At 40.3% G+C, this 17658-nt stretch overlaps 1 protein-coding gene across 3 annotated transcripts in view; it reads left to right on the top strand.

The window, feature by feature from the left end:
- dph6 (diphthamine biosynthesis 6) overlaps window positions 1-17658 on the top strand; it is a 197351-nt gene that overhangs the window by 80592 nt on the left and 99101 nt on the right. For all 3 annotated transcript variants that reach the window (XR_009825261.1, XR_009825262.1, XM_062041427.1), the window contains exons 8-10: window positions 2132-2225; window positions 8982-9138; window positions 13756-13893. Coding sequence is in view for 1 of the 3 variants with exons in the window: in XM_062041427.1 (XP_061897411.1) it covers window positions 2132-2225; window positions 8982-9138; window positions 13756-13893 (389 nt within the window). In the remaining 2 variants the exon portion in view is untranslated. The remainder of the gene's footprint in view (window positions 1-2131; window positions 2226-8981; window positions 9139-13755; window positions 13894-17658) is intronic.

Here is a 17658-nt window from a genome sequence, read left to right as displayed (position 1 = left end):
TACAGGAGCACCTTTTTGACAAACCGTGAAAAAAAAATGTTAGTTTAGTTTATGTATTATTTGTTGTTATTTAGCTTCTTTTTTTTAACAAGATACAATTGTATTTTTTCTTTTTAATTTTGCACTATTTCAACTAAAATACCTTTATATTATTATCAAGCCTATGTATTAGTGATGTGCTGATTGAGACTAAACTATAAATACCGTCGATACCAGATCTTTATACTGTAATATCAATTCTCAAATCAAAATATAGATAATTTTGATACTTAAGTTATTTGAGATCATGTACATTATTAACAGGAACACAATGTTAAGTAACTATATCATTGAACTCTAGTCTAAATGATTAGTGGGTAATTTGTATATTTAACAACATTACTGGCAATTCAAATGAGTCACACTGTACTATAAAAGAGCAAGTGTGATATATCCTTTTATTGTAGGCTAGTTGGAGACACTGCATAGAGTTTAATATCGATAAGATAACGCAATCAGTGCAGAATAACGCCATCATTTTCTTTGTCCTATGGTATTATATGTTCAGTTTAGTTCAGTTTCAGTTTATTTCGAACATGCATACGATACAATGCAATGCTTCACACAGTTGTTTCATTACAGCAGGAAGGAGTAGGAAGAAGCAGAACTTATTTAATCCTACCCCTTTTCATACCATAGCAATTTTATCCAATTTCCTTGTTCTCTGTAACAGAACAGTGAACACATGAACAATAAATAAATAATATACCATAGTAAGCAAACAAATATTAAATACATAAATAATCTTTGTCACAATAAAAAAAAAACAGAAAAAAAAGGTTGAAGATGTTCATCATAATTCTTGTTCTGTGTACTTTGTGAACACTTGTAGTTTGAACAGTCTCTTAAACTGAATCATATTGGTGCTTTGTTTGATTTTTTTGGTTAATCCATTCCACAATGTAATTCCACATACAGATATGCTAAAGGTTATGTTATGTACAAGCATACAAATGTTTTAAATGAGATTTTCCTCTAAGATTATATTTATCCTCTTTTGTTGAGAAGAATTGTTGTACATTCTTGGGTAACAGGTTATAGTTTGCTTTATACATAATTTAAGCTGTTTGCAAATGCACCAAATTGTTGAATTTCAATATTTGTGATTTAATAAATAAAGGGTTTGTATGTTCTTTATATTCAACATTATGTATGATTCTAATTGATCTTTTTTGTAACACCGTTAGTGAATGAAGCACACATTTGAAGTTGTTTCCCCATATTTCTGCACAATAACTCCGATATGGTAACACTAGCGAGCAGTAAAGAATATGAAGTGATTTTTGATCTAGAACATGTTTTGCTTTATTCATTACTGACGTGTTTCTTGCTACTTTATGTTGTATATTTTTTTACATGACATTTCTAATCAATTTTCTCATCTATTATTACACCCAAAAATTTGTTTTCTTTTACTCTTTCAATATTTACTCAGTCTATTTGTATTTGTGTTTGACTTTCTCTTCTACTTTTACCAAATAGCATTATTTTAGTCTTACTGAGATTCAAAGATAGTCTGTTTTTGTCAAACCATCTTTTTAATTTGTTCATTTCTTCTGTTATTATTTGTATTATCTTCTGTGTGTTCTCTCCTGAACAAAATGCAGTTGTATCGTCCGCAAATAATACTAACTTTTAGTCCTTTGTAACTTTACAAATGTCATTTATATAGAGATTGAACAATTTTGGTCCGAGTATTGTTTGAGGATGATTCCCCAAAAGCAACAAGACTTGAAATACACTACTTTTTACATTTTACCAGACACTTTAGCTTAGATTTTGCTAGGTATCGGATCAAAAATAAAAATAAATCAGTGGTATTGCACATCAGTACTATCTATTTGTTACCTAAAAATTCCAATAACAATTCAAAAAGAAACTTTGGGCACACTGAAAATACTTTGCACCATTGAAAGCATGGACTTGATAACTGTATTTACTACTTGACCAATTCCATCAAAGAGGAGAATGAGGGCAGCAAGAAAATAAAGCATTGAGAATTAAGTATAATCCATGGAAATGGTGCAAAATAGATATTATTAAACTACTTAAGGCACCAAGTTGAGACCTTGTTTTCGTTCATGTGTTGCAGTGATGCGGCGGAGACAGTGATACACTCGGCGGACGCCTTCGCTCCGGTTGGCTACCTTCGTTTCACTGCCATGCACACCGAGAGCAAACCCAGTGTGAGTCCGACTTGTGAGAACTCGTTTAGATCGACAGTCTTCGACGGCGAACCGATGAACTGACGTCAAAAGGAAAAGTTTGGGCTGCCGTAGGCTTGATTGCTTTCAAAGCACTCTGAGGGGCAAAACATACAGAAGAACAAAAGCCTTTGGTGTGTGATAACTTTGCTCAGGAGCAGAGGAGGAACCGCGGGGTAGAGTTCGGATCAGCCTCCAGAGGGCCTCTCTTCCGCATATTCTCTCTCTGTGTCTCTCCTGCAGCCCCACATGGCCTACTTTGACGTCTGCAATATTCACTGCAGCCCCAAACGAGGCCCAGCTTAATAAACATGTCCGCTCACATTAGGGTGCTTTGCATTCAGGTAGCAGGCAAAGTGGTGCAGGCGGGGCTTGCAGGAATAGAGCAACATCTTTTTCTTTTTTTTTTTTTGAGCGGGGGTTGTGGTAAGCGTTGCAGAATTAAACGGAGCTTTAAAGGGGACACTCTTTATTTTTTAACATGATATTCTAATTAAAAAAAAGCATTCAGATGTAGGATCCCAAATTAGTATCTGATGGCTGTGATGGATATGGAGCGTAATTGCAATGGCAAAGACACACAGTAACAAAAACAGTAGAGAGTGTATTTACTTATTGGAATAAACAAAGTGCTTCTCAAATATTTTCTGTTATGCGCCCTGAGGAAAAAGAAAATATTTTGCCCTCTCCCACTTTTCACTGTGACTATAAATAGTATAATGCGTCTATAAAATTGTTATAAGTATACCTCTGCACAACATTGTGAACTTATTAACATTAAAGTGAACAACACACTGGTTTCTCCTGATCTCCCACCATGGTTACAGTGAAGCCAGTGCTAAATACGCTTCATTAGGTCATGGGGGCCCGCCCCACTAGTTGAGAAAGTCTGGAATAAAGAGACATGTTATCCAGAAAGAGACTGAGGGGCAGCAAGAACATTGAGCTCTGCAGTAAAGTAGAGAATAATACGCAGTATAAATGATGACTATGCTAAACTGCTTGAAATAGTATCTCGATTTTATAAATAGAGCCATAGCCAACAAGTCCTCACCGGGCAGTAAAAAAAAAAAAGTGCATTTGGCGACTGTTTGTCAAGTGGGGCTGTCCCGATCAACATTTTTGGACTATGATCCCGATCCGATTTTTTGGCTTCAGATTTAGTCTAATTTTGAGTCCTGATCCCATACTTTGGCAATAGATTATACAACTGAAAATGTTATATGGCGAGTAACTGAAGTAAACTCGATTACCCATTTTAGTAGCACTTTATAATAAGTACACACTATTAGGCATTAATAAAGCTTTAGTAAATACTGAATTGGTCATTTATAAATCATATTTCTGACATTAGTACTAATTAGTACGCAATTTATAAAAAGTTATAAATATGTTATACATTACTGTATTATTACCGTCTATAAAAAGCTAAATGGATGCATTTTTATTCTTCATAAATGGTTGATTCAGCATTTGTACATTATATTTAGGTATTGTCAATGGTTTGTTAGATCATTTGGAAAGTCTATGTATATTAGACTTGTAATAATCTCTCTTGACATTTATACTGTATTTACACAAAGTATTCAGACATGTTATAATGGTTATATTTATAACTGTGTTTCTAAACTGCATACGAATGAGTATTCATGTCCGAAATATGCTTTGTAAATTATGATTTCAGTATTTACTTAATAGTGTGTACCCATTATAAAGTGTTACCCACATTTTTATGACGCTAATTTCCATCCATCCATCCATTTTCTACCGCTTGTCCCTCTTATTATATAAAAAATTTGCTGGTATTGAATTCTCCATATATATATATATTTTTTGCGAAACCAGAGACTTACTCCCTGATTTTGTAAACAATAACAAAAACAACCAAAAGAAGATTTTGTAATGAATAAAAAAATATTGGTTTAAGTACTTTAGTATCGTTTATATACTAATACCATACTAGTTATCGATGATATCAACATCTGGATCGATCACCCCTACTTTACATCAACGCTTGCGTGTGTGTGTAGCATGCTTTGCCTTTCCTTTCCCTCTAGTTAAAGTTAAAGTCCCAACGATTATCACCAACACACTGGGTATGGTGAAATGTGTCCTCTGCATTTGACCTATCCCCATGTTCACCCCCTGGGAGGTGAGGGGGAGCAGTGAGTAGCAGCGTGTGCCACGCTCGGGAATCATTTGGTCTTCCGGTGATAATGGTACTTGGAAGAAACCGAGTTTATTTTCCGCAATGGTGGTGAGAATTGTTCTCTTAATAGACCGCCGATCAGTTATAAAGGCGATTATCGTCCCAATCGAACAATTTCCGCACCTGCTAATTCTGAACTGTATTAAGTAAGGCGTGTTGCTTTGGGTGCTTCTTTAGCTTCACTTCACTATGACCAAAACAAAAACAAAAAAAACACAAATCTTTGAATAAATCTGTCATTGTAAATGAAGTGTAGTGAACTAAATTATATTTATATATCGCTTTCCTCTAGGCCAGGGGTCGGCAACACAAAATGTTGAAAGAGCCATATTGGACCAAATATACAACAAAAAAAAATGTCTGGAGCCGCAAAAAATTCAACGCCTACTATAAGTGATATAATGAAATGTGTCTATATTAGCCTACTATCAAAATGACTATGTGTCGCAGGCTGACACAAATCTTCGTTGACAGAAATGTTGAAATGATAATATTTATTCTACCCAGTTTTACAACATTGGAAAACATTAGTAAAGCGTAGGCTTCTCAGGGGGTGAGATAACTCCTTTAAAGGCCTACTGAAACCCACTACTACCGACCACACAGTCTGATAGTTTATATATCAATGATGAAATCTTAACATTGCAACACATGCCAATACGGCCGGGTTAACTTATAAAGTGCAATTTTAAATTTCCCGCAAAACTTCCGGTTGAAAAGGCTTTGGATGATGACGTATGCGCGTGACGTAGCCAGTGAAACAGAAGTATCGGTACCCCATTGAAAACAATACAAAAAGCTCTGTTTTCATTTCATAATTCCACAGTATTCTGGACATCTGCGTTGGTGAATCTTTTGCAATTTGTTTAATGAACAATGGAGACTGCAAAGAAGAAAGTTGTAGGTGGGATCGGTGTATTAGCGGCTGGCTGTAGCAACACAACAAGGAGGACTTACTTGGATAGAAGACGCGCTAGCCGCCAACCGCATCTGTGATCGGGTGAAGTCCTTCGTCGCGCCGTCGATCGCTGGAACGCAGGTGAGCACGGGTGTTGATGAGCAGATGAGGGCTGGCTGGCGTAGGTGGAGCACTAATGTTTTTATCATAGCTCTGTGAGGTCCGGTTGCTAAGTTAGCTTCAGCGTCGTTAGCAACAGCATTGTTAAGCTTTGCTAGGCTGAGAATTATTAACCGTGTAGTTACATGTACATGGTTTAATAGTATTGTTTATCTTCTGCCTATCCTTCCAGTCAGGAATGTATTTATTTTGTTTCTATCTGCATTTGAGCCAGATGCTATCACGTTAGCTCACTAGCTAAAGAGCTTCGCCAATGTATTGTCGTGGAGATAAAAGTCACTGTAAATGTCCATTTCGCGTTCTCGACTCTCATTTTCAAGAGGATATAGTATCCGAGGTGGTTTGAAATACAAATCCGTGATCCACAATAGAAAAAGGAGGGAGTGTGGAATCCAATGAGCCAGCTTGTACCTAAGTTACGGTCGGAGCGAAAAAAGATGCGTCCTGCATTGCACTCTAGTCCTTCACTCTCACATTCCTCATCCACGAATCTTTCATCCTGGCTCAAATTAATGGGGTAATCGTCGCTTTCTCGGTCCGAATCGCTCTCGCTGCTGGTGTAAACAATGGGGAAATGTGAGGAACCTTTCAACTTGTGACGTCACGCTACTTCCGGTACAGGCAAGGCTTTTTTTATCAGCGACCAAAAGTTGCAAACTTTATCGTCGATGTTCTCTACTAAATCCTTTCAGCAAAAATACAGCAATATTGCGAAATGATCAAGTATGACCAGTGTTGGGTTAGTTACTGAAAACCAGTAACTAGTTACAATTACTAGTTACTTAATTTCAAAAGTAACTCAGTTACTAACTCCGTTACTTACATCAAAAAGTAATGCGTTACTGTGAAAAGTAACTATTTAGTTACTTCTTTTTTTCTTCTTTTTTTTTTTAAAGCTCCCATTAATGCCCTTTTAGCCTTCATTTCAGTACTGTTATTGCACTGGAGAATAATACAATCAGTTGATCAACTTCACATGCATTTTTATTTTCATTTTAACATAATTAATGAAAAACAGTGCAACATAAAAAGGCATTTCTCCTTTCTTTAAACTTGGACCAATGACCATTAATAAAAAACAACTTAAAGTGCAACATAAGAAGGCACATCATCTTCCTTGAAACATAGATAGTGAAATAAAGCCTGATGCTGCTGTCTTCCACACTTGGAGCCATGGATTGTAGAATCCTTGTTTTCAGTGGCAGGATCATTGACACAGATGGTGAAGTTTCAGTGCTCAGTAGAGATGTAACACTTTTGAGGGGTTGAAGCACCTGGAGGACCTCCTCTGCCTCTCTCACATCATCTTCAGACAGGTTGATGATGTCTTTGGCATTTTTCTTCAGGGTGTTGTGGGTCAATGCAGAGTATATAGCTGCCTGCTGCTCCAACATATCATAAGTGGAGTTCCACTTCGTTTGGACATCATGTATGAGCTTTATGAGTAGGCAGTTTTAGCATGTCTTGCTTTGTCTTAAGTACATGAGCAGCTGTTGTGCTAGGAAACCTCCTTCCTGATCCATCCTATTGACTGAGATGTGATGCCAAATTCACTATATGTGCAAAGCACCTATCTGTGGTCCCAGTCCTGCCTCATTCACTGCATTTGTGTGATTTTTGGCATTATCGATGGTGACTGGGATATCTTTATCTTCCATTCCTCCACTGCTTGTGTCAGTACCTGCGCAAGGTGACTCTCGTAGAGGGGGCGTGTTAGCTCATCTGCCAGTCTGCTGTGATGAAGTGAGCGCTTATCGTCACATAGCTTCCCTGGACGTCCACCAGTCTGTCGTGAGCGCAACAGATGATGCTCTGGATAGTTCATCCACAACTTTTTTCTTCTCCTGCTCATAAAGATCTGGCACAATCTTATCGCTGAAGTGGGTGCGCGACGGGATGTCGTAACGTGGCTCAAGCACGTTCAGCATGTGTTTAAAACCCTCGTCTTGCACAACGGAGTCTGCACCTATAAACACACCGATTGAATGGCGCGGGGCGTTCAAGCTCCTCCGTTACTCCGCTCGCCATGACCACGCTGTGTGTGGACTGAACGTGCATGCGAACAACCTTTTTGTTTTGTTTTATATATCAAACCGCGGATCACGTGTGTCCCTCCCCCCCACACCCACACCCAGACACACACACACGCCTCTTTTCTTCTCTCCGGCGTGTGACAGGAAGATTCAGAAGAAAGACACCGCAGCGCTTCTGTTTCTAGCCGATACTACATAAAAAATAACGTAAAATAACGCAGTAACGCATCATGTAGTAACGGTAACTGAGTTACTGAATATAAAAAAATAACACGTTAGATTACTAGTTACCGCCGAAACTAACGGCGTTACAGTAACGCGTTACAAAGTAACGCGTTAGTCCCAACACTGAGTATGACACATAGAATGGATCTGCTATCCCCGTTTGAATAAAAAAATGTAATTTCCGTAGGCCTTTAAGGTGGCGCACTACCCTGAGGCGTCATGTCTTTGGGATGAATCGCACGTCTCCTTAGAATAAACCAAATTGGACTCGCTGTATGATCGCAAGGAAGAAAAAACATGTGTTCCTATTTGTAAGCCACCCGTGTATCTTCATGGTGCGTTATGGGGGCGGGAGGGTTGTTTTAATATGGACAGAAAACATACCCCCGTCGCACACAACCCGTGACCCCGCAGCCGCACTCCCTGAAGCTATATATTTTTTCATCACATCACACGCCATTCCTGCCGCCCCTATCTAGGTTGCTGGGGGAAGAGCAGGGAGATCCAGGGCCCTCGTAGAAAGGGAGGGGGGGGTAGTACCGACCAAGGGAGAACCTTCCCCCGGTTCAGCCTTCTGAAGCTCTTCTCGTCAGGGTGACAGATCGGCGGTGACACCAGCACTAGAGGAGACGGCACCGGGCTCAGGGGGTGGGGACAGAGCGCCATCATTTGCCCTCCGTTAATGCTAGTCAAGCTATTTTTCATGCTGGCAAGGAGAGAGGGGCTGGAGTATAATTAATTTGATTATCTTATGGCCTAATGCGGTTGACAGCGGATGAAGTGGGCGGAAGGGGGCGGGGGGGGCGTTGACAGTGTTGGTGGCGAGGTTTGGGGTGAATGAGTTTTTGGTGTGTTGACGGTGGATGAAATATGTATTCAAATGCGGCAGCAGGGTTTGGCAGGTAATATGTATGCCTCTAGTGAATGGTAATGATTTGCTTTTTTTTAAAGGGGAAGAAGCCAAGAGGCAAAAGATAAGTAAACAGGAAGCAAACAATGTCTCAGCATTTTGACTGACAGGCGGCATGATTGAATCTATGGCGTCCGAACGCACCGCTCCCTGCGAAATATGTTGTTTCATATTCATTCACCTTCAAGTAATGCGGGCCTTCTTTGCAGTCAAAAAAGACTGACATTGAAAAGGTTGACTGATTATGCTGCATTTTGTCTCATCCTGTCATGTCTTATCGCAGGATGTGGCGGCGAGAGCGGTGGCTCGTTGTCCTTGCCAAAGCGCCATTGACGATATTACGGAGGAGGTGGAATATGCTGATGAAGCCGGAGACCACCACCAACGCCACGGCCGAGTATTTACATCAGACGCTGACCTTAGTTGTCAGCGGGGCCACGGTGAGATTCACTGGCTGTGCGTGCGGCCGTGTATTTATGTCTGCCGTGCACGCGTCACATGACAGCCAATGCGCATTCCCCCGGATCTGTGTCTTGTGGCCGCCATCGTGATGCAAGTGAGTGACTGCTTGACACGACATGTCATCTCGGTGCATTTCTGAGTGTCGCTATCCCACCATCCACGCATGAATTACCCGCCTACACGGCACACGCAAGGCTTATACAGGCGGTTCTCAATGCTTACCACACAGACCCATCCATCCATCCATTTTCTACCGCTTGTCCCTTTCGGAGTCGCGGGGGTGCTGGAGCCTATCCCAGCTGCATTCAGGCGGTAGGCGGGGTACACCCTGGACAAGTCGCCACCTCATCACAGGGCCAACACAGATAGACAGACAACATTCACACTCACATTCACACACTAGGGACCATTTAGTGTTGCCAATCTACCTATCCCCAGGTGCATGTCTTTGGAGGTGGGAGGAAGCCACAGTACCCGGAGGGAACCCACGCAGTCACGGGGAGAATAGGCAAACTCCACACAGAAAGATCCCGAGCCCGGGATTGAACTCAGGACCTTCATATTATGAGGCACATGCACTAACCCCTGTTACACCGTGCTGCCCACTACACAGACCCATTAAAGGCCTACTGAAATGATTTTTTTTTTATTTAACGGGGATAGCAGATCCATTCTATGTGTCATACTTGATCATTTCACGATATTGCCATATTTTTGCTGAAAGGATTTAGTAGAGAACATCAACGATAAAGTTCGCAACTTTTGGTCGCTGATAAAAAAAAGCCTTGCCTGTACCGGAAGTAGCGTGACGTCACAGGTTGAAAGGCTCCTCAAATTTCCCCATTGTTTACACCAGCAGCGAGAGAAAGCGACGATTAATTTGAGCGAGGATGAAAGATTCGTGGATGAGGAACGTGAGAGTGAAGGACTAGAGTGCAGTGCAGGACGTATCTTTTTTCGCTCTGACCGTAACTTAGGTACAAGGGCTCATTGGATTCCACACTCTCTCCTTTTTCTATTGCGGATCATGGATTTGTATTTTAAACCACCTCGGATACTATATCCTCTTGAAAATGAGAGTCGAGAACGCGAAATGGACATTCACAGTGACTTTTATCTCCACGACAATACATCGGCGAAGCACTTTAGCTACGGAGCTAACGTGATAGCATCGGGCTTAACTGCAGATAGAAACAAAATAAATAAACCCCTGACTGGAAGGATAGACAGAAAATCAACAATACTATTAAACCATGGACCTGTAACTACACGGTTAATGCTTTCCAGGCTGGCGAAGCTTAACAATACTGTTGCTAATGACGCCATTGAAGCTAACTTAGCTATAGGACCTCACAGAGCTGTGCTAAAAACATTAGCTATCCACCTACGCCAGCCAGCCCTCATCTGCTCATCAACACCCGTGCTCACCTGCGTTCCAGGGATCGACGGAGCGACAAAGGACTTCACCCGATCATCGATGCGGTTGGCGGCTAGCGTCGGATAGCGCGTCTGCTGTCCAAGTCACAGTCCTCCTGGTTGTGTTGCTGCAGCCAGCCGCTAATACACAGATCCCACCTACAACTTTCTTCTTTGCAGTCTTCATTGTTCATTAAACAAATTGCAAAAGATTCACCAAAGATGTCCAGAATACTGTGGAATTTTGCGATGAAAACAGAGCTTTTTTGTATTGGATACAATGGTGTCCGAATACTTCCATTTCAACCATTGACATCACGCGCATACGTAATCATACATAGACGTTTTCAACCGGAAGTTTTGCGGGAAATTTAAAATCGCACTTTATAAGTTTTGCGGCCGAATTGGCGTGTGTTGCAATGTTAAGATTTCATCATTGATATACAAACTATCAGACTGCGTGGTCGGTAGTAGTGGGTTTCAGTAGGCCTTTAATGTTTAATACTGTACAAGAAGGAACTAGTTACAAGCGCGTGAAAGAATACTTAGCCGTGTGTCGCCACGCTGAGAAAGGACAAGTCACTCTTGTTCTTTTTAGTTAACTTGTTTTTGGAATAGGCTCCAGCCGCCCCCTACCCCAACAGGGACACACTGCAAAAAGTCAGTGTTCAAAAACAAGAAAAAATAAAATAAAAATTAGGGGTATTTTATTTGAACTAAGCAAAATTATCTGCCAATAGAACAAGAAAATTTGGCTTGTCAAGACTTTCCAAAACAAGTAAAATTAGCTAACCTCAATGAAACCAAATATACCTTAAAATAAGTATATTCTCACTAATAACAAGTGCACTTTTCTTGGTAGAAAAAAAAATAGACCTTTTTGCTCAATATGTTGAAAAATATTCTTAAATTAAGCAAATGCTAGTGCCCTTATCTTGACATAATGATATGCACTCTGCATCATGATTTTTTTTTTCATGCTTGAAATAAGAAATCATGACTTTAAAAAAGTACTTTTATACTTGTGAGTGTTGATGACACAGCTTTGCAGCAGTTGATATTCTAGTTTCAAGCATGTTTTACTCAATAAAGGTCAGCTACAAGCTGTAATATCTTACTGAAATCATTTAGGACCAAAACCCTTAAAACAAGTAAAACACTCTAACATAAAATCTGCTTAGTGAGAAGAATGATCTTATCAGACAGAAAATAAGCAAATATCACCCTTATTTGAGATATTTAATCTTACTTAGATTAAAGTTTTTGCAGTGCAAGCGGTAGAAAATAGATGGATGGATGTCTCCCATAACCTGACTCTCGCCAGATCCCTGTAGTTCGCTGAGCTCCACACAAGGATCTGGGATCGAGGGCAATGCAAACTCCTCCAAGATAGCAAAATATCTCCTATTGAGAAGTCCCAGATCCTTGTGTGGAGCTCAGCGAACTACAAGGATCTGGCGAGAGTGAGGTCATGCCTCCCAGGCATGACGCAGACTCTCCTGACGGCTGTGCGTCAAGGAAAAGTGAAGTGATATCAGAAAGGAGAGAAATGCAGACTAACATTGACCACATGCTGACATTTTCCTATATTCAAACACGGTGTTACTGTTTAAACTGCGTGTAATGTCACAGTGGCCAAAAATATAAAATATACTTGTTAAAATGAATAATTAGGCATACTACGCTACTGTATTTTAATGTTGGTCATAATGGTGTGTTTTCCCAGGTGGTACTTGGTGAAAAAAGTTTGAGAACCACTAGTCTATGGCACGGCGTTCCAAAGAGCTATTTTCTTTTAACAACCCGCCACACATGCCAAAAAATACTATTACTGTATTTTCCGGACTATAAGGCGCACTAAAAAAACTTTTTTTTTTCCTCAAAACTCGACAGTGTGCCTTATAACCCGGTGTGCCTAATATAAAGAATAATTTTGGTTGACCATACCCACCTCGAAGCTATTTTATTTGGTACATGGTGTAATGATAAGTGTGACCAGTAGATGGCAGACAAACGTAAGAGATACGTGGAGACTGCAATATGATGGGTCTCAAGTAAACAACACCAACATTTTACATGTTCCATTGAAAATATAGAATATTACGTAGGAGCTTAAAAATCTATCAAAATGTTTTAGTACGACTTTGGTAAGAAATGAAGCCGCACCGCTTGTAAGCGGCTTGAAGATGATCTGTAAAATATAATCTATGCAACATTTTCACCAAAGAACCACCATTACATGTTATGTAGACCACATGGAAGTGTTTTCAATTTAAAAAAATAAAATAAAATAATATGACTCCTTTAAAGCGCCCTATAATCTGGTGCGCCTAATATATGAAAAAAATATTTTTTTTTAAATAGACCATTCATCGGCAGTGCGCCTTATAATCCGGTGCGCCCTAAGGTCCGTAAAATACGGTACAAAGAAAAACAACTACATTGAACGTATAATAAAGGTGTAACGTTGGCGCTAACAACTCAAAGTAGACATGCAGGCTGTTATTTTCTTTTTAAAAATATATAAATCCTATATTCATATCGGGCAGATATCATCACAAAAAACAAGTATTGGATGATATCGGCTTGCACCAACAATATCCGATACAAGCAGTCCAGCAGCGTGTTTGCATTTTGCAATGCAAAGTACTCTTAATGTTCTCCAATAAGCACACAAAGTTGGTATTTTTCTTGTATTTTAGTCAAGTCGTTTACAAAAGGTACACATGGTAGGCAATTGCCTACTAGGAGCTTGTAGTTACACAACAGCTAAGCACAGAATAGCACACAAGCTAAACACCAGTTTTGCTAATATAAACACGAATCAAATATAGTTGCATATCACTTACAGATTGAAAGTCACTAAATCAGAAGTATCCGGTACATCAGATAACTTCCTGTATGTTGCTTCTTGGTTGAATCCTCACTTACATTATACTGATTTGCTTGAATAGAAAGACATTAAAAAAGTTGCTATTATGAATTATATATGCGTAGCATACGATTTTGTGTTTGTTCACTTCTTGAAGTAATAGAGGAAAAATTGTGTGAACTCCTTGGCTGCCACCAGCAGATGCACTTAGGATTCAGTCAAATTGCCGTCTGAAGTAGTGGTCTGGCATCACATGAAAGTAATGACCTGCTAATCCACTTCTTCTCCTTCTTCTTGATGCTTAAAGTGCTTCCTGGAGATGTGCTTCCATCACGCTCGTTCAGGAGTTCCAGAGGTTATCAGTGGATCTCTGGTATCAACGGGCTACAAAGCCAAGACTCCGGGATAAAGAGCCAGACTGCGGCAGCTTTCATACTCTTGCAAAGTAAGCATAGTAGGATGTCCTTTTTTTTTTTTTTTAAACTTCTCTAATAACTCCTTGACACTGACTGTACAGTAACTACTCGACTTGGCTCGCTTAACCAGGCACTGTGCGGTTACTACTGCGGAACCTCATTTATGTCAACAGTCAAAGGGGTTGTTTTTGTGAAAAATAGGTTTGTTTATGTCGCTAACGTTGTAGTACTTCATCATTATCGCTGAGTAGTGTGAAACGACAACAGCAATACAACTACTTTGTAGTAACACAGCATTAAAACATACACATAGTGCCTTCCTGTTCAGTGCAAAGTGAGTTTTAACATAAAAGCACAGCGGTATTAACCTGGATTTTACCAAACCCACGAACAAAATGTTTTTTTAGACTGGCGTAAGAAAGATGTGCGCATGTACAAAGGCGTTATTGTCATTGTCGTCAAGACATAGAACGACAAACTCCCTTCTTGTCGCTCATGGACACACACCTTTTGTTGTTGACTTTGGACTGACTGGCAAGAATACCAAGGCCGCGGAACAGAGACACGCGGCAGGCTTACACACACACACATGCATCCACAAAAAATATACGCCACACACACATACCCCACCCACCATCCAACGCCCTTGACATGAATCCTTTAAGGGGTGATGGACGGCTGGGCAGCGCCTGAAGAGCTGCAGCCTGCCACCGTAGCCCCCACTCCCTCCCCTCTGTTGCAAGTCTCGAGATATATGTTGTAATATGTGTATGTGCTTTGCTATGGAGGTTTTTTCCCACTCCAGACTGGGCCCCCTTATGAGCCCAGTCTAGATAGTATTTTTTTTCTCATCCTCCCCCAGCGTTAACCTTTTTCCCATCTTTACGGGTCGCCCTGGTGGCTCGCTAACGTTGTTAGCATAAATGAATGGGATTTAACATAGAGAAAATTAGCATCACGACTAACGGAGAAATATTTTTGGTTCATTATGAGACTGTGGTGGTACATAAACTTAGCTAGCTAGAGATATTGGCCCCAATATCATTTAACAAGTACAGGAACAGCTAGCTAGCTTGAGTGGAAGTCTGCTGGGGTAGCCTACAGTCATACAGTAACAAGCAATTACACCTCTATTAAACTTAAATACCATACACAGTATCAAATATATTTACTCCAGTAATATAATCAACACTTACCTGACTGGATGAAGTCCTTGGGCTCAAATACTAGTGTGGCCTCAATAGCCCTGCTGTAGTGCGTAGCATGCTGGGAATTATCTGTGCATGTGATGCAGGGTTGAAATTCCACTGAATTTGCATTAAATCAGGTTGTTTTAGCTAATAATCAATGTTCCCTCTAATTTTTCATGTGTGTGAGCAAACGCAAAAACTCCCTGAGCATTCAGTGGAGCCCATGTGAGCAACATCAGACGTGCACACTGTGGCTACACCAGCAGCACACCTGTCCCAAACCTGACTAAATAACAAGTTCAATCTCCATCCATCCATCCATTTTCTAACGCTTGTCCCTTTCGGGGTCGCGGGGGTTGCTGGAGCCTATCTCAGCTGCATTCGGGCGGAAGGCGGGGTACACTCTGGACAAGTCCCCACCTCATTGCAGGGCCAACACAGATAGACAGACAACATTCTCTTATTATTATAATCAAATGACAGCAGTCATTTCCATGAGGTTATTTTCTAATATAAGTGTTTAGGCCCACTTACAATGACAATAACAAAAAATATTGTTTTTCATGAACTGTGTACTTGTATTGTTTGTCTGGGTGGAGGTCCTGCTTTGGAAATAGTTTGTACCCCTTTCAGACATTGCATTTAGTTCCCGTTAAAACATTCACATGTTGCACAATGAGATGTAAGCAGGGGATCATGTGTACATTCCTGCAACTTCCTGTTTGTAAAAAATATATTTTTATTAGTATTTATTTAATATACTAACAGCATTTCATGATTAATATTTATAAATTAAGATTCCTAATAAATGACACTAGAATAAGCACACATTTGATTGGTAAATCATAGTGTAACGACCTGGATTTACACCATATGTGTGGTGTTGGAGTTGTCCGACTTTTTGTGTGGCTGTAAACGCATCACTGCCTAAGTGCCATATGTGCATGTGTTGGCGCAAGTGAGAAAGAGCGAGCGGCTGCTGTTGATATAACAAAGTTGCTTTTGGTCTGGTTTGTACTGCAGAAAATGACCAGTTTTGCTAGATATAATTTTTTTTACTAATGTTTTGGTGATGTGTTTATGGCCGACAATAAAGAGTTTTGCTCAGTAAAGTGATGGATGGAATTCATGTCCTCAAAGCGTCTCGACAGACGCTACAATATTTGAACAATGATGACGAAAACTGTTTTCTCTGTCGTGTCCGCGTGTCGAAAATTGTTATGCGCTTATTTTTTTTTTGATTTAGTGCGTGGCATAGATTTGCCGTGCGCAGAGGACGCTTGAGCAGTGCGCAATTGCACAGGCGCGCACCTTAGAGGGAACGTAGCTAATAATCATGCTGCAAGATCTAGCACGTTGCATTCAATGTTTATTCCCATTAATTTCCCATTAATTCCCGTTAATTCCCATATGTTCCCGTTAATTCCCATGGAAAGTTTGCAATCCTAAAAGTGACTCCCATATACATTGGGTGCTGATGGTTCTCGAGTTTTACTCCGTTCCAGGTTACGTAAAGCAACCATTTGGCCTGTCCGTTCGAGAGATTTGGGCTTTACCGGGGTTTGGGCGCAGGTTGTTTTGCAGATAGTATACTGACATATCTGCTAGGCCTCATTCCAGGGTTACCTCAACTTCAGGGAAGGTGTGCTGCTTTGTTGCCATGGCTCGAACCTCTGCATAAAATAAATTGCTGCTTCCCTTTGTTAGGGGAAGCAGCGTCTCAAAGCACTCACAGGCGGACACACTTTGCACTAGCCTCGCGCCAGCAAGCTGCACTTAATGGCAGATAACTTGAATGTTTTTTTGTTGTTATTTTATTGAACAACAAACATACCGTATTTTTCGGAGTATAAGTCGCTCCGGAGAATAAGTCGCACCGGCCGAAAATGCATAATAAAGAAGGAAAAAAAAAAAAAAAGTCGCACTGGAGTATAAGTCGCATTTTTGGGGGAAATTTATTTGATAAAACCCAACACCAAGAATAGACATTTGAAAGGCAATTTAAAATAAATAAAGAATAATGAACAACAGGCTGAATAAGTGTACGTTATATGACGCATAAATAACCAACTGAGAACGTGCCTGGTATGTTAACGTAACATATTATGGTAAGAGTCATTCAAATAACTATAACATGTAGAACATGCTATACGTTTACCAAAAAATCTGTCACTCCTAATCGCTAAATCCCATGGAATCTTATACGTCTAGTCCAGTGGTTCTTAACCTGGGTTCGATCGAACCCTGGGGGTTCGGTGAGTCGGGCTCAGGGGTTCGGCGGAGGTCATGACACACCCAACTCATCGTGTAAATAAAAACTTCTCCCTATCGGCATTTTAAGGATACAGCAACAGCAGAAGTCAGACTGATTTGCAGGTGTGTCATTTGTTGTGAGTTTGTGCACTGTGTTGGTTTTGTTCTTTGAACAAGGTGATGTTCATGCACGGTTCATTTTGTGCACCAGTATAGAAACATGGTAACACTTTAGTATGGGGAACATATTCACCATTAATTAGTTGCTTATTAACATGCAAATTAGTAACATATTGGCTCTTAACTAGTCATTATTAAGTACTTATTAATGCCTTATTCTGCATGGCCTCA

The sequence above is a fragment of the Entelurus aequoreus genome, linkage group LG03 (genome assembly GCF_033978785.1).
Source record: "Entelurus aequoreus isolate RoL-2023_Sb linkage group LG03, RoL_Eaeq_v1.1, whole genome shotgun sequence".
In the NCBI taxonomy this organism is placed as follows: domain Eukaryota; kingdom Metazoa; phylum Chordata; class Actinopteri; order Syngnathiformes; family Syngnathidae; genus Entelurus; species Entelurus aequoreus.
Note: the sequence above shows the minus strand (reverse complement) of the source record. Positions and strands in the feature narration are given on the sequence as shown.